The sequence below is a fragment of the Eutrema salsugineum genome, unplaced genomic scaffold (genome assembly GCF_000478725.1).
Source record: "Eutrema salsugineum unplaced genomic scaffold, Eutsalg1_0 scaffold_19, whole genome shotgun sequence".
NCBI lineage: Eukaryota > Viridiplantae > Streptophyta > Magnoliopsida > Brassicales > Brassicaceae > Eutrema > Eutrema salsugineum.
The window spans coordinates 813,315-836,014 of record NW_006256838.1 but is presented as its reverse complement, the minus strand read 5'-3'; the positions used below and the strand labels follow the sequence as shown (position 1 = coordinate 836,014).

Genomic DNA, 22,700 nt, shown 5'->3' with positions numbered 1-22,700 from the left:
CTTTGAAGCGTCCAAAGAATGCATCTCATTTTATTGTAAATTGGTTTACTTTTACAAATATATGTAAATTCAAAGGTTGCCTAAGATATATGCTCCATATCTCGCTAAGTGGATATGAATTAGTTTTTGTCTAAGATATATTCTCGTTGTTGTTTCCTTTGTTAGTCAACTAATTGACTATTCTGTTGTTTTTGTAACCCATTATTTCGTTTAATGAAAATCATTTGACAGAACCAAAAAAAAATTATCGATATTTGAATTAGGGCACATATGCTCAAGTAGCACTTTGTAGTTCATACAAATTTAAAAAGAAAAATGAAATCAGAATATAATTTTATTTAAACTATTACCATCTTATCATTACTAGTAGTTTTTTTTTCAACGATCATTACTATTCGTTATTACAGTTTTTAAATAACTAAAAAGTTAAATCTGGCAAGGAAAAGTGCAGAGACAGCTATAGACATGTACATTTTGGAAACACGCGCCGTTTCCCTTCCATTTCAAGGTACACAGATTGGTACACGCAGCAGGCTCGCAATCTGTTTTTATCAGAAGATCATATGGCACATTTCTTGTCCTTTTATCTCTTTCGTTATCATTCCTAATAAATTTTAAGAACATCAATTTCAGTTTTTGATTATATAAATAAGAGGGAAATGATAAAAACGATGAATTAAACGTAGAAACGTGGAGAAAAAATAACCAGCTGACGGTGGCTTAAGTGGAAGTCAACGTGATTATTTCATCTTTTAAATTAAAATATATAATATGTAAGTGAAGTAGTAAGTATAAAGCAAACCTAGAACGAGGATGATAAGGAATATACTAAAGACGGTGGCTTTAGTCATCTTTGATGTCAATCGGAATGAGATTTTCGAAATAAAAAGCAATGAGTGTAATGCTATGTACATGTAAATATCACATATTAAAATTATATAAGATGCCTACATATATAATTTAATATTATGTGATAAATGAGTTAGCAATACAAAATTAATACTTAGTTGATTAGTTAGAAAAAAAATCAATCAATAGTTAAATAAATGGTGGAAACAGATAAAACTCATAAATTTATAAGTTGGAAGGATATTTACAAAATCAAGTAAAAATGAAACAAATATTAACCCAATAAACAATAACTTTGCGTTCTTGTATATTTTTATTGATAAACTGTACTTTTTCGGTAAAGGATATATTGTACTTAACAAAATCCAATTGATTATCTTCTAATCCTGAAATTCAAGCAAAATATTTTTATATGGAATAAAATCTTTACAAAATTAGTTGTGTATACAGACATAAAACTAGTAAGATCTATGGACAACCATCATAACAATATCACATTAAAATCTCCATGCATAAAAAGAAAACATCGCTAGATATAGAGCCCATGGCATCAAGAAACCCCGATGAAAAAAAATCATGGTTCACATGACGTTAGGATATGATCAAGTGTAATGACTGAGTTATAATATTCAGAACGTAGAAAGAATCTCCATTAGGAATTGGCTTCTTTGCAAGGTATCCACCACCTGATTTGAGTTACGATCCACCCAAGCTATTTTGATCTCTTCATTCAAACATTCCACACCATTGTTTTGCTTCTTTGATGCATTTTGATATTCCAAAATTCAGAGCTTTGTCCTTCAAAATTTATTCTTCTCCATTCTCCAACCCTTACTGATCCATATGTTCTGCATTGCCATCAGGCCCATCACCAAGGCTTGGAATTCAAATTCCACAGAATTCAATTAGTTCCTTTTGCTTGACCTGACCCCAACTAAGTTCCTGTTTCGTTCCTTGTGATCCCATCAAAGTTACATTTAATCCATCCTTCATTTGGTTTTGACTATGTAATAATCATGTATTCCTTCTACTCTCTCTTCTTGCCGGTTGTTATTTATTTGTCAAAGAAAAAAAATTCTATAGTTATTTATTTATCTTTCGATTTAATTATTTTCTATTTTAAAATTTCATAAGAAATTGTTTTTATACAATGATCCCTGGTAAAAATATTTTTTAGTTCTGCCATTTTTTTTTGCCGTCTGACATCTTTTATTACAGATAGAAGAATAATACTAATTAAAGTCACAATATTAGAAAGAAAGGAAAAAAAAGGAATATTCATCTGATCGAACGTCAATGGGGACATTCTCTTGTCGTTTTCAATTTGCATTAGCTTCTGAGAAAGTGCTTCTCAAAACCTAGAATCATCCACCCCCAACATTCGGCAGAATTTCCGCGATTTCAAGCCCGATCCTTCGAGATTCGGACCATTCCTGATTAACCCGATTACCCAAGATCCTATCTTCGCATCTCCATTTCTCCGAAATTTTCTAAAAGTTGGTAGATTCCTAGATCAGATTCTGGATTTATTCATCTTGTTTGATGAATCCACCGATCCCCATCCCAGGCTCTTCTTCTCCGGCGATGGACGTTTCGCCGCTTCTAAGCCGGAACAGGCGTAACATCCCTCGCACGTCCCAGCCGCTTCGAGGCGCAGCGTCGAGACTTCTCCGCCGCGCTAGCAATCGCCGGATGATGCTTCGCGAGCCCTCCGTTCGAGTTCGTGAGGTGGCGGCTGAGCAGCTTGAGGAGCGGCAGAGTGAATGGGCTTACTCTAAACCGATCATAGCCCTCGATATACTCTGGAATTTCGTCTTTGTGATTGTGTCAATCGGGATTCTAGGGTTTAGCTCTGAAGAGAATCCTGATGTTCCTCTAAGGCTTTGGGTTATTGGGTATAATTTCCAGTGTTTGTTTCACGTTGGATGTGTAATTGCCGAGTATAAACGACGCCGAGAAGCTAATTCTCGTAGTGAAGATGATTCCTCCTCCAATCACGGATCTCTCAGCGGAAGCGAAGACGAATCTGATGGTTATGGCATCGACGAGACGGATGATGACCATCGAGCTAGGTCAGATTTCCATATTTCCCCCTTTTCTTCTTTAATCTATGAAACTTCAGTTTCGCTTTTCTTTTCGTGTTGGCACAGAATTTCAGTTTCATCGATGCTTCAGTTTCAGTGATAGACTCTTACGAGTCGCGTAGATTTAGACTTAAGGAATCTTAGGATCGTATACAAATGTTGAAGTGAATTTACTGTTTTCCTATTGATTTGTACTCTCAAAGATCCTCATGTTTTTTTCGCTATTCCAGTTTCGCCAAGCACCTCGAGTCTGCAAACACGATGTTCTCTTTTGTCTGGTGGATCATCGGGTTTTACTGGGTCACAGGTGATGCCGAGGCACTCGCTCAAGCGTCGCCTCAACTCTACTGGTTTGTAGCCGGAATATGACAGTTCTTGATTGTTCTTCCACTTATGCTTCAAAAGATTGTTTCTTTGATCAAATCATTGTTTCTTGTGTGTTTGCAGGCTCTGTGTTGCATTCCTTGCCTTTGATGTTATCTTCGTTGTCATTTGCGTCGCCGTTGCTAGTCTAATCGGTATTGCTGTTTGCTGCTGTTTACCTTGCATCATCGCGATCTTGTACGCATTAGCAGATCAGGTAAAAGAAACACTAAGAGAATGAAGACAAATAATTCAGTCACATGTTTCTTGATGTATCACATCCTAGTAAGTATTGTTGTTTCAGGAAGGTGCGCCTGATGAAGAGATAGAAAGGCTTTCAAAATTCAAGTTTCTCACTGTAAAGAATTCCGAGAAAGTGAATGGCGAAGTCCGGGAAACTCAAGGAGGGATAATGACAGAATTAGGTGTTGATTCTCAAACCGAACGCGTGATAGCTAGTGATGATGCTGTAAGTAACCAAACTCAAACCCTGTTTTTTTGGTTTACCACCGAGTTTTGGATATAAAGACACTGAAATGACTGGAGCAAAATCGATGATAACTGTTTGCAGGAATGTAGCATTTGTCTGTGTGCATATGAAGATGGGGTAGAGTTAAGGGAACTGCCTTGTAGACACCATTTCCACAGTTTATGTGTAGACAAATGGCTAAGGATCAACGCAACTTGCCCTCTCTGCAAATTCAATATTCTCAAAAATGGTGAACATAGTGGGAGTGAACAAGTGTGAGGAGAAAGAAGATTCGTTGTAAGAAGATTCGTTGCTCTCTGAGTTAATATATGCGAATGTGATGAGCTCATCATCATCATCGTCAATCACTACCTTAAACCTCGTTTATTCTTTGACCACTACAGAGGGACGAACAAGAGAAGACCTTTAAGTTTTGTTTTGAAAACGAAGCTGCACTTCTTCTTTTTGTTTCTTTTTTTGTTTACCTTTTTCTTACATATTGTAATTTGTAAATGCAATAAGTAAATTATAGTTCGGTTGAAAAATGTTTATTCAGCGAGTCAGAGGTGTGATGAGAACCGTTTGGGTTAGTAAGTCAACGGATAAATTATATCCAGAATTTCTAAATTACGATAGTAAAATTTACCAACCAACTTATATTGACTGGTGTGTGAGGTCATTGTGGTGTGGTGGATAAGAGGACGAGATCATTATGATTTAACATTCTTGCTGATTAGTTGAAAGTTAACTCGTTTATTATTGTAATCGTAACTAACGAGAGAGAAGCGTGTGGATTTGGTTAAGGCTGGAGCCGAATTTGTTGAAACTGGACTAAGCCCAGCTGCGCCCACAAACGTTTACCCGAAATGGTTGAAAAGTGAGAAATAGAGGAAAGTTCACTTCTTATTAAAGAAATACAAAATAAACGCTCAGATGCGCACCACATCATCTGTAAGAACAGACGGTCGTGATGAACCCAATCATCACAGGTGCTTTTATCCTCACAGCGAGTCAACGAGCAGAGAATCGAACCCGGCAAGCTTTGGGGTTCTTATCTCTTCTGTAACCAGCACGGACTAGTCACTTTTGTTAATTGGAACAATATGTAATACTTAATCAACTTATAATCTTAACACTTTTTGTCATCTATAATTCTTTTTTTTTGGTTAAGAAGAAAGAATAATGAACTTGCTCTGTTCCAGTCCAAATGGATTAATTATGCTTGGTTACCAATAAAGAAGAAAGAAATGCGTATATAATTTCAAATTCGTCCAACAGAAGAATTGTCAATCATCTGTACATCCGATTTAATTTTATGGATAAACTCATATCATAAACTATGCATAGTAATGAAAAAAAACATTCTCAAATGCTTAAAAATTATAATAACTTTAAAAAAACTGTCACTAGTATTAAAATAGTATTGAGATTAATTTTATATACTAGTCGGTTTATTATTTTACTCAATTTTGAAATTATATATCGCCACCGAATCACCGCGCAATCAGTTAACGTTAATTATTGTTTAAAGCTCTGTCGCACGACGAACAACATGTAGAGAACAAATTCTTAGATATCATCATCGAACAAAATTTGACTTTATTTTTTCAACCTTGTAATCAGTTTTGTTTCCAAACAATAAAATCAGCTTTTGAGTATATATAAAGTAAATTAACCAAACATCTTTTTATGTTCAAACAGTTTCGAATTCAGAGAATCCTTACAACAGAGACGAAGTGTAGTAATCTGTGCAGCCAAACACCAATCTATGTTGGCCGTTGAATCACACACCAAATCGGAACTCCGGTAACAATCCGGCCACCACCATATCCATCAATCGACAGGGGCTCCGATCTGGGTCTCCACAAACCAGTCTCCGCCGCTTGCGACGAGCACGCACCGTAATCATTCATCGCCGTCGTCGATTCTGTGGAATCGGGTTTAACCAAGATCGAAACGTTCACGATTCCACACTTATCCCCAAATTCATCTCTTAATCTATAGCTCAAGAAATTAAAGTGACCTTCAGGGGAATACCTTCCCATGAAATCCGTCGCTGGGATTTTAGCTTCCCCGATTTTCTTCACACGCCTAGAACCTGTTCGATAAAATACCTCAATGGAGATAAACTGTACACTAGAATTTATCGGAATCTCCGACTTAAAGTTCCATGTTGGATTGCTTCCTCCCGATTCGTCAGGATTAGAAGTTCGAGATTTCTCACCGATCCTTGCGACGGCGAAAGTTTTTCTCTTGACCGGTCTCCGGTTTACCTTAAGCCCCTCTGCAGATCTTATGTCAATCTCAAGAGTTTTTGTCATTGGTGTGGTGTACAAAGGAGCGATTCTACCTAAATCTAGATATATCATTTGGGGTTATTTTTTGTGTGTTAGTGTTGTGTACAAATGTGTACGTTAAGTTTGGTCTAATCATTAACTCAGAAGGAACGATCACGGTTATATATAGAGAGAGAGACAAGATTACTGATCATAGATACAAAGGTCGACGAAGGTGATGGGGAAGCTTGGGAAGAAGACGCGAGGTTTCTTCTTCTCTTTTTCCGCCAGCGCATTGTATTTAACAAAAACGATGTCGACAAAATAAAATAAAATAATAAAGATGTTATAAATAGAAGATCTTTTAAATTTAGATATGTTTCTTTTTTTCCTAAAAACTCAAATTAAAATAAAAATAAAATTCTCATATTCGTCAAAGTATAATAACTAGGTTTTATAAATATATATATTCGTTTTCAATATATATTTAAAACAAAAAAAGTAACTTTTTATATATTAATTTAGTGAGTTAGTGACATAAGAATACGAATTTATGTTGATTTTTTCTTTTTGTAAATCAACTTTTGTTGCGCTCGATTCCCATACAAATTTTTCTTTCATTTTTAGCCTAAAGAATATATACTGTATAATGTTTACTTGTTTAGTGGAATTCAATCTATATGTATTATACATTTTGCCATAAATTCATGGACGCCACTAAACGATAAGATGGAGAAAACTGACTTATCCGATCACAGAACAACAACATTAGGAGTTTTCGTAGACGATTGTTTAATAGCTAAACGAAATCGGAGAAAGTGGTATTAATTAAAAATTAAGAGTTTTGTACCACTTTGCGAGTTTTTGTACCACTTTGCTTTTGTCTCGTTTTGGCCTACACCGATACACATAGTAGTATAATAAATTTATTTACTTTCGTGATTTTATGACTTTTCGAATCTGGCGATAACTTTATTGATTATTTCCCTAAACATCGACCGAACGATAACTTCAATTATAACGATAAAAATGATTAAATGAATATTTATGTTCTTTTTAACAGCGACGTATAATAACCGACTTTGTTTAGCAAAAAAAAAAAAAAACAACCGACTGATTCCAACGGCGTGGAAAACGCGGCGGGCTCGTTTTCTGTCAAATAACGCGCGTTCAAACAGCTATGAAACAAGTGTACGTAAGGAAAATACTCGTACTTTTTCTTCTTTGGTTTCAACTTTCAAATATAATATTGATTTAGTAACTAATGTGCTCGCGTTTTCAATGAAAATACCTCTTTTTTTTTCTCACACTCTAGTTCGATATTTCTTAGCACATTCATGTATTTTTGTCGTCTAAAATACACTAAAATTGTGGTAACAGTAGCTAGAAATTTTTCTAACTCTAAGAGCATCTCCACTAGTGTAACTCATTTTGGGTCTCCTAAGATTTAATTAATATTTTTTTTTGAAGATGAAAATAGTTAAGAGACTCTTTTATTTATCTCCTCCATTAGTGTAACCCGAGCAAAAAAAAACGCAGAATAGATAAAAAGGATCGATGAAGAGAAGGCGAAGGTGGAGGCTTTGAGCTGTTTTGTTTCTCACTTGTCACCGCTATTGTTGAGATCTTTAATCCCTGGGTTTAATAGAAAACGCATCAGGATGTGATTGAAATTTAACCCAACAAAACAATAAAAAATAAAATTTTCAAAAGAGGAGATTGGGAATTTCGATCAAGTAGATGAAGATAAATTACCAGGAGTCGACGTAGGAGGAGAGAAAATCATCGGCCAAGAAGAAAAGTCATCATTACGAACAAGAGAAAAAGAGAGAGAGAGTCGGGTTTTTGGTCGAGAATGAGGAAATAATTTTCCTAATTAAAAAAATATCTTTAACAAATAAAACATGAAAAAAAAAGAACGAACCAATGAAGTTCTCCCACGTCACCGACGAGACCGTCTCCTGCGCTCCTTCCCTAAGACCATAAACATTGCAGAGACTCAATGAAGTCTCTTAAGTAGTATTTTAATAATATATGTTAGCTGAATATCCATATAAGAGACATATTGTTTTTGATCAAATATTGTAGAGACCCTTTGGAGTTGTTTTAAAAAAAAAACAGTTTACTCAGAAAAAGATAATTATTTCATTACAAAGATTTAGAGAAGAACATAAAAAGAATTAAAACATAAATTTTGTTACAAACTTCAGTTGACATTTAGTAATGTCCAAATTTTTGCCAGATATGCTCTATTAAATCGGCTTTCAGTTTCTCATGTTGTCGTCTATCACGAAGTTTTGTTCTTGCAAACATATTATTCTCAAGATTTGAAGTATCTGTTTCATATGCGAGATCTACAATTGCACTTCCGCTTCCTTCTCCGTGATGGAATTCTGAAACATTTGAGAGTGTGTATCCATCTCTTTCATCTTCTACGATCATATTGTGGAGTATGATACAAGCTCTCATAATCTTTCCTATTTTTGCCTTATCCCAAAACAGAGCTGGATTTTTGATAATGGCAAACCGGGATTGCAAGACACCAAAAGCACGTTCGACATCTTTTCGAGCAGCTTCCTGTTTTTCTGCAAATAAACATGCTTTCGGGTCTTGTGGTATAGGACTAGATTGGATAAATGTCGCTCATTTCGGATAAATACCATTTGTCAGATAGTTTGCCAAATCATACTCCCTTCTGTTGACAGAAAATTTCACTTGTGGAGCTTTTCCCTGAATTATATCATCAAACACAGGTGAGCGATCAAAGACATTTATATCGTTTAAGGTACATGGAGGTCCAAAAAACGCATGCCATATCCACAGGTCATATGATGCTACAGCCTCTAAAACGATTGTCGGTTTGTCCGAACCACGTGAATATTGCCCTTTCCACGCGGTAGGGCAATTCTTCCACTCCCAGTGCATACAGTCGATGCTTCCTACCATTCCGGGAAATTCGCGGTACTCTCCATAATCAAGTAACCGTTGAAGATCCTCTGGTGTTGGTCTTCTTAAGTATTCATCACCAAATAAATTTATGATTGCGTCGACAAAATTTTCCAAACAGTTCCGAGCAGTAGTAGCACCAATGCGAAGGTATTCATCAACTGAATCAGCAGCCGTTCCGTATGCCAGAAGACGAATTGCTGATGTACATTTCTGAAGTCCGAAGAGACAAGGCCTTCCGGGAGCGTCTTTCTTCTGCCGAAAGTATCGAACTTCATTATTTAGTCGATCAATAATCTTCATGAACAATGACTTATTCATCCTAAACCGGCGGCGGAATAGATAATCCGGAAATATAGCCTCTTCACTAAAGTAATCATTCCATAAACGTATATGGCCTTCTTCCCAGTTTCTTTCAATGAAATCTCTTTTTTCCTTGAATTGGTTGCCTCTTGCTGTTGTCCGTAGTCGATGAACATATTCTGAAGAGTGTGAACAGTGTGATTATAAAATTGATCAAATAATTGATCACCTTGATGATCAAGATATTCATCAATTGATTCATCATCATAATTATTCGAAGATGAAGCCATGGTTTTTTTAATAGAAAGTGGATATCATTTAAAAAGAAAAAGAAGAAGTACAAGAGGAAGCCTTGTAAGAGAAAGAGAGAATTGCTTGATTGAGAGAAACAATTGCTTGATTGAGAGAAAAAAGAAGAAGTACAAGGAAAGCGTTGTGGTCTCAAAATGTTATACAAATAATATATAGAAGAGTCTACTTTGCATTTTGTGGTCTCAAAATAAATCAGAATACATGTGGTCTCAAAATACACCATATTGTACAATCATAACAAATATCTTCTATGTGTTGTTGTTTTCTTGTGACTTCTATTCTTGTGACTTCTATTCTTGTGACTTCTATTGTTGTCTTCTGCCCATTCAGAATACATGTGACTTCTATTGTTGTCTTCTGCCCACTTGTTAGTCAAACCTGAAACAAGCAAAGACAAGCAAAGAACGTTACCTTTTGCATGACCAAACCATGAATATCTCGCGTTTGATTACAGACTTTGCCTCAGTTAAGAACTAAACCTTTTGCATGACCAAACCATGAACCAGATGAGATCAAAACGCTAATGAAAAAAAAACCGAAAGTTTATCATAGAATCACACATGGTCTACATAAAGAAAACCAGATACTTCAAAACAAAGATCGCTTAACATAGAATCAAACTACATAGCAACATCTTAACCTAATACATCAAAACGAAGCAAAACCTAATACATCTAAACAAAGCCAAACCTAATACATCAAAACAAAGCCAAACGTAATACATAAAAACCATAATGACTAAGTTGACAACATCTCCTTAAGAAGCTTCTGCTTAAGTGCTTCTTCCACCTCATTCAGAGCATCTGTTTTTGCAAGGACTCTGTCAAGAACACTCATCCTAGTAAGCCTCTCCCTTGTTGTTAATTCCTTATCTTTGACATCCAACACTTTTTGAAAGTCTACAATAGCTTGAGCAACATTGTTTACTTCAGTAGAACATTTTTTTCCTTTGGCTTTTGCAGCCTTCACGCCTATAGGCCGAGAGCATGAACCATCATTTTCGACAGTCTCCATGGCTTCAGTTTCCATCACATCGGTTCTTCTCTTTTTGCTCGCTTCATTGCCTTTTGTGGTGGAAAAATCACACCACTTTTGGTCATTCCGCAGTTCCTTCCAGGCGTATTCAAGGTTAAATTTCTTCTTGTGGTTTGTGAAGAAAATCTGGTGAGCAATCTTCAGGACGTCGTTCTCCTTCATGCCGCTGGTCTACTCCCTTGTTGCAGAGTCATATGCACCAGAGAACTTACACACAAGATCATTGATCTTGTGCCACCTCTGCTTGCACTGGCTTGCTGTTCTTGGTACACGACCCTCTGCATTTGGATTTCCATCATAATAGTCCGATACCCTCTGCCAGAAAGCACCACTCTTCTGTTCATTGCCAACTACAGAATCTTTACTGGTATTTAACCAGGAACTGATCAGCAACACATCGTCGCTTGGGTGCCAAGCAGCTCTCTCCTTTCGCTCTTGAGGTGTAGTCTGCGTGCTGAAGCTTGGAAATGGTTCGAGTGAAGCAAAGGAATCAGTAAGGGGAGTGTCTTGTTGACTATTCAACAAGTCCACAAAGTTAGTGGGTTGAGCATATGGATATGCCGAAGACATGAATGTTAGTGAAGAAATGAAAAGGTTGTGAAGAAAGGTAGAAAAATGGAATGAAAAGGTTGTTAAGAAATGTAGAAAAATGGAATGAAAAGGTTGTGAAGAAAGGTAGGCAAAAGGAATGAAGAGGTTGTGAAAAGCAGATGAAGGATCGGGTTTTAAAAACCAGAAAAATGGAAAGAAGGCATTGATGAGACATAAGCACCAACTATCAAAGTCAGAAAACTCTCTAAACCTTAAAAGCAATAAACTCTGTAAACCTTAAAAGCAATAAACACCAACTACCATCGATGAGACATTAAAGCAATCAAGACCTCAAACTTAAACCTTAAAACTCCAACTACCATCGATGAGAAACAGTCAAGCCTAAGTAAATCCAGCCATTAATATTATTACCAACTACAAATCTCCCTAAAATGAACAAGCCTTTATTACATTACCAACTACAAAGTTCCATTTTTATGCTAAAGACAATTAATATGGTTTGAAGATTGCTTACCAGGAATTACTTCTGTCTTCTGCTTTAATGCTCAAGGATTGCTTCACCTGTCTCGCCAATTTAGATATATAGCCTTTAAGCTGCATTGAAAGAAAATCAGAAACCAAGTTTAGTTCCAAATAATGTACCCGATTGATGCATATCCTAAACCAGAGAAGGTTAACAAACAAACAACCAATCTGAATCAAATAAAACAATCCCAATCTCAAACATTGTCTTATTGTCACTTACACAAACACAACACCATATTTCTACAACACCGATTAAGTAAGAGAATGGTATATATCTAACAAACAATTGAATTCATAAGAGATGAACCCTAAACCATCGATCAGAACCCTATAGTATACCCTATACCAAACCCACTAATCGAAACCACGAATCAAATCACCTCACATCAAATAATCAAACTGTTTCGATCCTGAAATCGAAAACCCTAAATTATCAAACCGAGTGAAACCCATAAATCAAATAATCATATAATTCAATCTCTAACCAATTCAGAAGAAGAATCGAAAACCCGAACAGATGAAGATAGAATCGAAAACCCGAACAGATCAATCAGAACGGATTGATTTCGCAAAAAAAAACCAAGAGAAACAGGGAAAAGAAGATGGCTTATCTCCGCGTCTCGATCCTCTAGTGTTGGCCTTCGAACGATGTCGACGAAGTCGGAGAGATTCGCCACCAAAATCTCGACGTCGCCAAGTTTTTCACGGAGAAAACGAGGAGAAGTGTGTCGGGGAAAAGAGGAAGGGAAAGAAAAATTTTTTTTCCCCAATTTTATTTGCCAATCACAACAAAGCACGTGTCTCTCAATACCGTCTCCAACAGTTTCATTTTAAGCGACGTTGCACAAAATTGAGAGACGCGTATTTGTTAAAAAATTGTTTTTAATAACAAGAGACATCATAGAGACGAGCGATGTTCATGCTTTAAGGAGCGGTCCGTCAAAAATATTGGGTTTTTTATTTAAATTTAATTGTTTTATCTATGAAACTGTGCTGAAAAATGGATAAAAGCCCCTGATGGGCTAAGATCTTGTTAAATTAGTCACGTTTACACATAAATCGAGACGGTCAATTTCTTTATGCAAAAAGTATCTCAAATTTGTTTGTATATTGTTACGAAGTGGTCAAACTTTGCAGTGGATAGGTGTATCAGTACGATTGGACTAGGGCTCTAGTTACAGATAAAATGATTATTTTGTAAATTATTATTTTAGAAAATATTTCACGTTATAGTTTTAACTAATATTATGAATTTTCCATTTTGATCTCGTATTATAGTGTATAAATTTGAAAATTTATTATGCTCCTCCATAGCCTTGATATATTGTTGTGAACAGATTCATATATATATATATATATATATATAATCTAACTATTAGTTATTTAAGACTTAATCACGATAATTAATTAACATCAGAACACTTTTCTTGATGTTTCTTTTTTTGTTAAATAATTTTTCTTGATGTTCAAAAACAAACAATGTGATATTTTATCTGCAGAAATGTCCTTCGGAAAAAGTTTATTGTGAACTGAAACGAAATTAGCATTTCACCAACTTGATCAAGAATCATTCAACTCATTTGAATACTTTTCGTGACTTTAAGTAGATGGAAATTTTTGTTTCCTGAAAGTTAGAACATACTTAGAAATTATAGATATGTATTGATAATTTACTTCCGGATTATTACTTTATGAGCGGGATGAAAACTCATAGAAAAATCATCTTTGTAGGAAATTGACTCGGCGCATGGCGTACACTACTATATACTCTATCTACTTGTATGCCTGTATAATTGTAGCATTCTTTAGACCTTTCAGGTTTTAAAATAATAACTTACAAACCTTAATCTTCAAAAAAAGAGTGAAAAAGAGAGAGAGAGAGAGAGAGAGAGAAAAAAAAAAGACAGTGAAGAAATATCAGATTTTTTTTGTGAAGAAATATCGGATTCTAATTTTATTCTTATAATCTTATGACCCATACATAAGAACCTGACCAGAACTGTGAACCAGGTAATTTTAGTCTAATATGATAATATCTAATCAGATACGGACCAGAAAATAATCAGCTTTTCCATAGAAAAATGTAAATTAAAATTAAACGTAACTAAATGTAAATTAAAATTAAATGCATTGATGGAAGTGAGAGAATCGTGATACGCAGAGATACGATATATTCAGGGCAAGAAGGGACGTCACATATATATGACATATGATATGAGCTGGTGGAAAACTTGCGAACCATTGCTGCAGAAGAGCAAAAGCCAAAAGGAGGTCAGAATCACGAGAGATCTAGATTGTGGTTTGCCACGACAACCGAAGCAGCTTCCTCTTTTCGACGAGACCAGTTGAAGTTGAGATGACGGATATAGATTGATCCCAGTTCTTTAACGGTCGGAGATTGCATCTGTTGCTAACACGACTCCATAAAAGTAAAACCCATTTAAACTTGCAATCAAAGAGGAGATAGTTTCTACTTAAATCTAAACTTACTAATCAATTTCATAGTGGTTAATTAATTATTTTCTAATTAAAATGGAATTTATTATTGTATAATAAATCTTTTTTATTTAGAAAAAACATACTTTCGAGTTTCCCACGTAACAGAAATTTAATATTTCTTTTTTTTTTAAGAAGAAATTTAACTTTAATTTAACTTTTCTTTTTGGTAAGTATTAGAAATTTCACTTGGGCATGTAATCATTCAAAACTAGCTAGTTTCCATTGCACTTGTTTTTTTTTTGTTGCCTTTCTGGTCACATTTTATACATTTGCAAATACTATATATATATATATATATATCAGTGGTGTGGAAAAACACATGTAACTGCTTTCAAATTTTCTATTTTCTGCGTCACGAATACAAATGGTCTTCTCATAACATGAGAAGCTACACTTTTATGGCCATTCGATTTGGAGGAAGCAGAACTTAACGTCCCACAATCACACTGGAAAGCCACACACGAATCATGATCATATATTCATATAAATGCTTGATGTTCCTATTTATATATCTATATAATATATGTGCATGTATATATACACAGTGTAAGATTGGTAGTACATATGTAGCTGAAATCGATTTGTGTTTCTAATTAAAGCGCGTATCTGTGTGAGTGTGATCTATATCTATATGTACAGTATTCGTAATTATAAATAGATAATCAAAAACTAATATGTGTAAAACTTGAGATAGAATTGCCATGATATGTTAGAACCTGTTTTGTTGTTATTTCCCAAGTTTCTGTTGTGCTGACCAATCAAACTGTTGATAACTTTATATCAAAGCTACGATGTTTAATCTTATTGCTTCTGTTGGATGCATCATGCATGCATGCATCACATGGTGGGTCGTCATTACGTGACGTCAACAGAGTTGTGGAAATAAAATTCCCATCCTGATAAACTAATTATTTATCATAGTGCGATGTAACAACTTTATATACTTGCGTGTAAGACGACAAAAAAGAAAACATAAAGATACTTGCGTTACTAACATATTTTTTTGTTAAAGTACTAACATATTTGTAATTTGCGTGTAAAACATTTCGGGACTGAATTTATTTTCAAATATTTCCATCGGAAAACCATGATGGCTATCAATTATAAATTATAATTAACGACTTATAGTTAGATTTGTAAATTCGTAAGGTGTTTACTTGTCAATGTTATTTATAATTATAATTATAGTTATAATTGTAGTTTACTTAGCATGCTCGTATGCTACCTGATTAATCTAGAGAATGTGCTATTTTTTTAATTTTTTTAATTTTGCGGAGTCCGTAGACTTGACTCCATTACTATAAAGTCGCCCATCGAAACCACTTTAAGTGTTTCTGACAACGCATTTAATACTGTTTCTACATATACGGCAAAATCGAAATCATTTTTTTGACAAGAAATCGAAATCTTGTTTTAAAAGAAAAAAGATGGAAAAATGTAGTGGCTGGAACTAGGAAAACCAATAATTCGATAAAGACAGTGAAATCCAGACAAACACATAGTTAGGTTTCTGTAACAATATGGGAGAATATTCACAACAAAAATTAAGATTACTCATTACTAGTATATACTCTTTTGTTTCAAGTAATCAATACTGGTTTTGGTTTCAGACTCTCTCGATTAACAAAAGACTCGCTCAAACTATATAAACATCATCTAAAACTTTTATATGTATACGACTTTTCGATATATTACTTTGATGTGTTAAATCACTTTACAATTTTTTTAGAGATCCCTAATTTAGATTAAATTTAATTTTTGTATATATTTCTTTTTTTAAATGTGGAATGCACCACTTGCATATAAAAAGACGGCCAAGAGTATACGTGTCATTAATTTGTAGTTAAATATATCACGTTAACGCATTGATAGTTTCTCTCTTTTATACAACTTTATTATACTAAAGTTGTAAAACTTAGCCAATTTAGTCTATTTAAGGGCCTGAAATAAATGCTGAATAATAAAACTCATGAAATGATATGTCAGCATCATTTTTCGCATTTTTAAGCTTATAGTTTGGCATATTCCTCCAAATTATTTCACCGGTTAGAGCCTATAAATTAGTAGATCTTTTGTTGCCTAATCACTTCATGATTCTATCAATATGTTTTTATAAGAAGGAAAGTTAGGTGAATGTATTTATTAGTAATTGCGGGATGACATTTTGTGACTGACGTTGCATATATATCCGAAATGCTATCATTGAAAGAAGTTGACCTATAAATACCTAAACGGAAAGTCCTTCTAATATTAGTTTAAATTTCCATGAACTTCCACATCTCTGCTTTATATCTCGTGATTTTCTGTTTTGTCCCTATCTGTCATACAATGCAGAGTCATGTGCGTTACACGCTCAACTTGACGTCACGGATACATCTTGCCTTAAATTCCACTAAATAAAATATGATTTTTCTACAACTGACACAATTAGATTACAGAATTGTTGAGATTTAAGAATATAAAACAGAGAAGTACTAAACGTATCGTTTTGGAAAGTGTTGGATCCCAAAACACAGAGGAGAATGCCGAACGTCAGTTACATATGTCCCGTGATTGGCCGGAGATAGCTTCTTCTTCTTCACGCCATTGATTTTGGATCCAGGTTTCTGATTACGATTGTTGAGAGGTTGTAGACTCGCGTCATTAGTATTTCATAGCTTCTCTAAGAGCCTCATTGTAAAGCTAATTACTATTATAATTAACCACAATCTCATTTAACCAAATTAGATTATCAACAAGACAAAGCAATGTCCAGTAGTAATCAATTGAACCATGTGGAAAAAGCAACATCAACTCTCTCAGCCATAATGTAGAGAATCTTGGAGCAAAGATAGCAATATTGTAAATTCATACTAAAACGATAGCAATTAGAGATCTATTATGGAAATTTGGGACAAGAGTAGAGGAAAGATCTATTATCTTGAGTTTCTCTCAGTTCACGCATCTCTGAGCCTGCTACACCATACAAACAGCTTAATTTTGTAACATTACCGTTGTATATTGTATTAACAACAACAGTTTACTTCTTAGTTCTTACTTCAACAATGTAGATGAAGCATTGTTGAGCCCATAGTGGGCTTATAAACAGAGTCGAGTATGCTTGCTATAGGCTCAGATAATATGCCTGTATGTAGACTTTGTTTATTCCTCTATAAAACATCTGGTTTGTTCAAATTGGGGACTTTGTAAGATTTTCCCTGCATCTCCACATGAATTTGCCGTGTCTATGATAATGTTTGATGTTCATTAATCGAAAGAGAGCAAAATAATTTAACCCATGTTCTTAATCTAATTACTTGTGTCCATTTCTTTAGTGGATCCTACTTGTGTCCTTGATGCTTCCACAAGCTAGAGAATCCAAATGTCAAAGCAATAATCTCCTGAGGCGTAAATCCAGTTCCATGATGCTCTTCCATATATCTCTATCCCTTACCTCCAGCACAATTAGCAATCAAGCCAGACCCCATTCGAAAGCACTGCACTTACTACTGAGAAGACTAACAAGACTAGATTTCTTCAGAGAATTCAAAGATCTCACCATGTCATACATACTCTACTCAGTGGGGATGCAATTTCTTCTTAGTGGGAAATGTAGAGTCGTATAAAGTGATTGAAAACATAGACAAGTAGTAATAATATAACTTTATTATAAATCTCAAGAGTGAAGACTAATCTGTGTACAGAATCTTGTTTTATTGAATAGAAATATAAAGAATCAACAAAAGATCTGATTTTTAAAGATCTTTCGAGTGTCGAAGCTTAAAGCTTGGAGATGATAGAATGGTAAAAAGTAGCACGTGCTAGGTAAGTAACTTTCATGGTGTCCTTCATCTTGAACTCAACACTCACCACCGTCAGATTCCTCCCACTCCTCACCACTGATCCCTCCACCACTAATTCACTCTGCAAAATCTCACACAATATAAAGGCTTCTCTGACTTGAAAATCTAATTAAAAGAGACGAGAATGTTGTGGCTTACCGAAACAGGAGCAGCAGAGAGATAAGACATACTCAATTCACCGAGGAACAGCTGTTTGTCTTCGGACACGACGGTTTTAGCACAAGCCATCGATAATCTCTCTGCAATTGATGCCACTGATCCTCCATGTAACCCATTAAAGTAATTCTATTCATGAAAACAGGAACTTTTAAAAAAATTAAAGATCGGAACTTTATATGATTTTGAATGAAAGTAAAAGACAGGGAGAAGATTTACGGCAAGGGCTGGCGTGACGATGACGGAACACGAGATACGGCCGCGTGCGAGAGAGAGAGCTCTGATATTGCTTTGAAATAAGACGGAGAAAGAGTCCAAGGAGGTGAAATCGTCGAGCGATGAGTCTTGGTAAGTGATTGATTTAAAGAAATCTGCGACCTTCAAGACATTGTTGGGATCGATTTCTTTCGATACCGTCGTCGTCTCGGACGAAACCGGAGAAGAAGAAGAAGAAGAAGAAGAAGAAGAAGAAGAAGAAGAAGACGACATTGTTGGTTTCTGTGGTTCTCTACTCCAAGTTTCACGGAATTATCCCCAATTCGATTTTAACCTACTCTGATTTTCAAATTGATTTTTATAAAATGTTGACTTTTTCTTTTCTAGTATTATTTCTTTGTTAATATTTTCTATAATGGGAAGATTTTTTTTTTTTTTGACAAACCTATTTATGGAAAGTTAAAACCGATAAGGCAATAATTAAAGTAGAAAATACTTCTGTGGCTAGCGGAAGGTTACAAGGCGTATCTAAATGTTACTCAATAGAGAAAACTTTGTAGTTTTTTTTTTTTTCTTTTCTATTTCTAGTTGTTTAATTTTGTTTACTGATATCTAATATTTTTGTTAAGTAGTTAAATTGTTCATCTATGCTTTTAATTAAGGATTGCACAACTAGAACACATTGCAAATGAACAATATGATTTACTTAAATTGAAAGCTGTAGATGTGTTAAATATACAATAGAAAATTGGATTCTAAGATAATTCACATGTTCGATACTAATTAGCCTGTATAATGAACGCTGTCATGTTGACTAATCAAAATTTACCACCCGAGAATGCTTTCAATTTATTTTCCAAAATATGAACTGTATATATTGAGAAAGAGAAACACAGTTGCAAACGACGAAAAGAAGAAAAGATACAGAATCTGGACGTAGTCACATAGATAACATTTTTGGTACAACAGTGAAAAAATAAAAAGAGTGCAATAAGAAATGAGATAGCAGACTAAAGTACGAGTTAAGTAGGTGGTAGATTAATCTAACCCGATTGACACGCATATTAGTATGATACAACGTTTCAATATCAAACTTTACGAACCTAAAGTTTACCAGCAAGCATATATGCCTTGTAAGAAACATCCTTGACTTGTTTGTGATCACCCCAAGCTTCCTTAATCTCATTAATAATACAAGGAGTTAGAAGCTCTACTCCTTTCTCCTTAGCCTTCAGTAGCGGCTGCCATGATTTCAAAAACCCTATAAACCCATCAAGCGAAAGCTTATGTGGAATCTCATGAGCTTTAGGGCTTCCTTGAGTCCCCAATCCTACATTTTTAAAAGGAAACTCTATTGTTTTATAACCCTCAAAGGCCAAATTCATTGTCGGGTTTCTGTAAGGTATTGTTGAATCCACCAGACGTTTCATGATGTAATCAACCTTTGGGGTGACGATGAGGTCGTTGTAGACCCAAACCGCGATTATACCTCCTTGTTTACGAAGAACACGTCTCACTATGGAATAAAACCTTTTAAGGTCAAAGTAGTGAAGAGATTGAGCAGCTACAATGAGATCTATGGAGTTTTCTCCACCGAGCTTAGCCACTAGATCGTCGTCGGACATTGATGCTGGAGTGTGAATGTATGTGACTTTTGAGTGCGCCTTTGCAAGTTCGATCTGTTTTTCATTTATATCAGTTGCCACCACCTTTTGGTAGTATTGTGCGACCTATTTACACATTTGTAATTGAGCTCACGATTAGTTCATAAAATTGCAACTAGTATATTATTTTGGAAGAAATAATTCCAAAATAATGCGGCAAAAGCTTCGAGATAAATATTATATTGGTTTGTTGACTCTAAATTTCCAATTATACAAAATAACTATAGCTTTTTAGATTCGCTAAACCTGGATATACACCAAAACAAGATAAAAAGATGAAAAACTTTGTTTGTATTTTATTTATGGTGAATTTAAAGAATAAAAAACATAAGAAGTTATTTGAAATTATGTGTTAAGCAACTACACTTAGTAAAACTTAAACTGCTTGTAGAAATCTTAAGAACCTGAGTAGTAATGATAAAATTATAAAACAAAAAATAGATGATAAAAATAAGTAGACTGTTAACATAATTTTACGCTCGGTAACAAAAGAAGATGAAAGTATGTTATTAATTTAGTAGATGAAAAAATAAGCCTTACACCAATAGCAGCCTGACCGTTGCCGGTCCCAACATCCCAAGCCATCTTATGGTCGCTAGTTTGACCGGCCAACACTGTATACCACACTGTCGGATATTTCGGCCTTGCGTTCAAGTAATCATTAGCTTGGTGTTTCGTCAAAGCAGCCATTTGGGCCATTTTTGCTTTCTTCTTTCTCTCTTTTGTTTTTTTTTTTCCTTTCTTTCTCGTTGCTTTTGGTTATAAGATTGCAACTTCATATGTTAATATAGAGTCTCGATCGAATTGTTGGAAGAAAGACAAAATCGAATCTCATCATACTTCACTACCTGTACCTCTCGACTATCAATTAGGAATTAGTTTTATTTATTCTTTAAAGATAAGGATTCTAGATAATGAAAATTGATTCTCATTGATTCATCACTATCAAAGTATTGAAAATCTTTGTTAAATACATCCATAATAATTTTTTTTTATATATTAATTAATATAACTATGTTTTGGACCCCAAAAAATAACATAGGTTTTAATTGTGGATTTAGTGCAAAAGGTTGCTAACTTTATCCCAGAGGTTTGATTTATTAGTTTGATATAAAAAAGATTTATTAGTTTGATTTTTCACCACAAAAAACAGTTTCTATAACGATGAAAATAATAGGCCATAAAATTGGATCTGATTGTATGGCTATTGTTAACTTTTTATTTGACTCTAAGGTTTTGTTGATAGATTTTAAATTACAATTTGGTGTCCGGCAAGTTAACCTGATATAGATATGTTGCACGGTATATAGCCGTAGGTATCGTTGTTCTAATTGTAAATTTGGTTTGAAATGGACCATAGAGTTATATCATCTCGATCGATCGAACTGGATACAAGTTAGAGCATGTAACCTCTAAGGGAGGGGTTCACCAGAATATAATAATTTTCTTTTTTGATTTTAGTTTTTTTTTTTTTAATTCGAAAATTATAATTTTCGACCAATCAAAATGTTCTATTTCGGGATGATACCGTCTCTTCAGGTTCGTCGGGATGATACTGTCTCTTCAGTATTAAGCTCTTTTGTCTTAAAAACTGAGCCATAAACCCCTCTTGATTCTCTGATGTACATGCTCTTATAGATCCAAACGTTCAAAAAAAAGTTATAGATCCTAATACTAAAATAAAATACAAATGTTACAAAATGGAAGTAAAGACACATATTATCAGTATTTTTGGTTGCCAACTTGTCACTTCAACATACTAGCGGTAACCTTTTTTTTTGTCAAAATAAAAATTCTCCTAAACTTTAAAATTTGGATATCTCATTTTTTTTGGTGCCGAAAGTCGCATTTATGCGGCAATCCACTATAAAGAAAATGTTTTAGAAACTCATTCTAGAGAGAGAATTCTAGAAAGAGGTTTTATTAGAAAATCTGAGATGATTTCTTACAAGGAGGTGCACACATATTTATAGGTGGGAGATAGTGCGTGCTGACATAAGCGCTTACATCACTTATACGATTACATCATCGCATACATCACACTTACATCATTATTTATATTACATGGTTTTAAGCACACTCATAATTAAACATAATTAAGTACCTTAAAGATAAGTACTTTAGTGATCGATCTCGAACTCGATGATATGTTTGTCGCAGCATCCATAGTATTCTCCTGTGCACTCATATTCTGGTGTAGGCTCTTCGTAGTCAGTCTGTGACTCTTCATTGATTTCAATGTTGAACATTTTTCCAATTTCATCGATATTCATCGCGTCATCCGGTAGCTGAGCGTCCTGAAAATATTCTGGTGGACAGTCTTGGAACATTGGTTCCTTCTCCTTCTTGATCTCCTTAGTAACTGGTATGTCTTCTATGTTTCGTTTAGACATGGAAAACATAACGTCTTCGTCTAGACTCATCTGGTAATCGATCGGATAGTACGACCAGTTTGGAATGAAAGGAATTGGGAAGGTCTGTCTGGCATTGTTGAGACGGAATGCATGTGTTTGAAAGTCTTCGTAGGCTTTAACGTCATTGAGGTTGAAATCTGGACGAACTCCTCTATGATAGTCATTTTGATGGATAAGAGTGGGTAATGCATGAAT

At 34.7% G+C, this 22,700-nt stretch overlaps 6 protein-coding genes and 1 non-coding gene across 7 annotated transcripts; 1 reads left to right on the top strand and 6 right to left on the bottom strand.

Annotated features, from left to right (window-relative positions):
- Window positions 1–426: 426 nt before the first annotated feature.
- LOC18019745 (putative defensin-like protein 119) lies at window positions 427–851 on the bottom strand. The gene is given in 3 exon segments (XM_024157207.1): window positions 427–561; window positions 564–604; window positions 803–851. Coding segments are annotated over 3 exon segments (225 nt in total).
- Window positions 852–2,187: 1,336 nt separating this feature from the next.
- On the top strand, window positions 2,188–4,377 carry LOC18019744 (E3 ubiquitin-protein ligase At1g63170). Its single transcript, XM_024157190.1, has 5 exons — window positions 2,188–2,921; window positions 3,164–3,283; window positions 3,381–3,513; window positions 3,601–3,765; window positions 3,868–4,377. The coding sequence occupies exons 1-5, from the start codon at window positions 2,392–2,394 to the stop codon at window positions 4,042–4,044; spliced, it is 1,125 nt and encodes a 374-aa protein (XP_024012958.1). The 5' UTR covers window positions 2,188–2,391; the 3' UTR covers window positions 4,045–4,377.
- Window positions 4,378–4,690: 313 nt separating this feature from the next.
- On the bottom strand, window positions 4,691–4,775 carry LOC112087215. The gene has a single exon (XR_002899979.1). It is a non-coding gene; the product is annotated as a small nucleolar RNA snoR114 (small nucleolar RNA).
- A 571-nt stretch (window positions 4,776–5,346) lies between these two features.
- LOC18019743 (BON1-associated protein 1) lies at window positions 5,347–6,255 on the bottom strand. Its single transcript, XM_006402447.2, has one exon. It carries the CDS (start codon window positions 6,132–6,134, stop codon window positions 5,532–5,534), a length of 603 nt encoding a protein of 200 aa, XP_006402510.1. The 5' UTR covers window positions 6,135–6,255; the 3' UTR covers window positions 5,347–5,531.
- A 2,003-nt stretch (window positions 6,256–8,258) lies between these two features.
- LOC112087132 lies at window positions 8,259–9,580 on the bottom strand. The gene is made up of 3 exons (XM_024157142.1): window positions 9,520–9,580; window positions 8,702–9,469; window positions 8,259–8,626 (listed from the first exon to the last, which is right to left on the bottom strand). Exons 1-3 carry the CDS (start codon window positions 9,578–9,580, stop codon window positions 8,259–8,261), a joined length of 1,197 nt encoding a protein of 398 aa, XP_024012910.1.
- An 8,260-nt stretch (window positions 9,581–17,840) lies between these two features.
- On the bottom strand, window positions 17,841–18,755 carry LOC18019742 (acyl-coenzyme A thioesterase 13). The gene is made up of 3 exons (XM_006402446.2): window positions 18,431–18,755; window positions 18,194–18,340; window positions 17,841–18,116 (listed from the first exon to the last, which is right to left on the bottom strand). Exons 1-3 carry the CDS (start codon window positions 18,698–18,700, stop codon window positions 17,973–17,975), a joined length of 561 nt encoding a protein of 186 aa, XP_006402509.1. The 5' UTR covers window positions 18,701–18,755; the 3' UTR covers window positions 17,841–17,972.
- A 585-nt stretch (window positions 18,756–19,340) lies between these two features.
- Window positions 19,341–20,846, bottom strand: LOC18019741 (putative methyltransferase DDB_G0268948). Its single transcript, XM_006402444.2, has 2 exons — window positions 20,632–20,846; window positions 19,341–20,157 (listed from the first exon to the last, which is right to left on the bottom strand). The coding sequence occupies exons 1-2, from the start codon at window positions 20,788–20,790 to the stop codon at window positions 19,531–19,533; spliced, it is 786 nt and encodes a 261-aa protein (XP_006402507.1). The 5' UTR covers window positions 20,791–20,846; the 3' UTR covers window positions 19,341–19,530.
- Window positions 20,847–22,700: the final 1,854 nt, after the last annotated feature.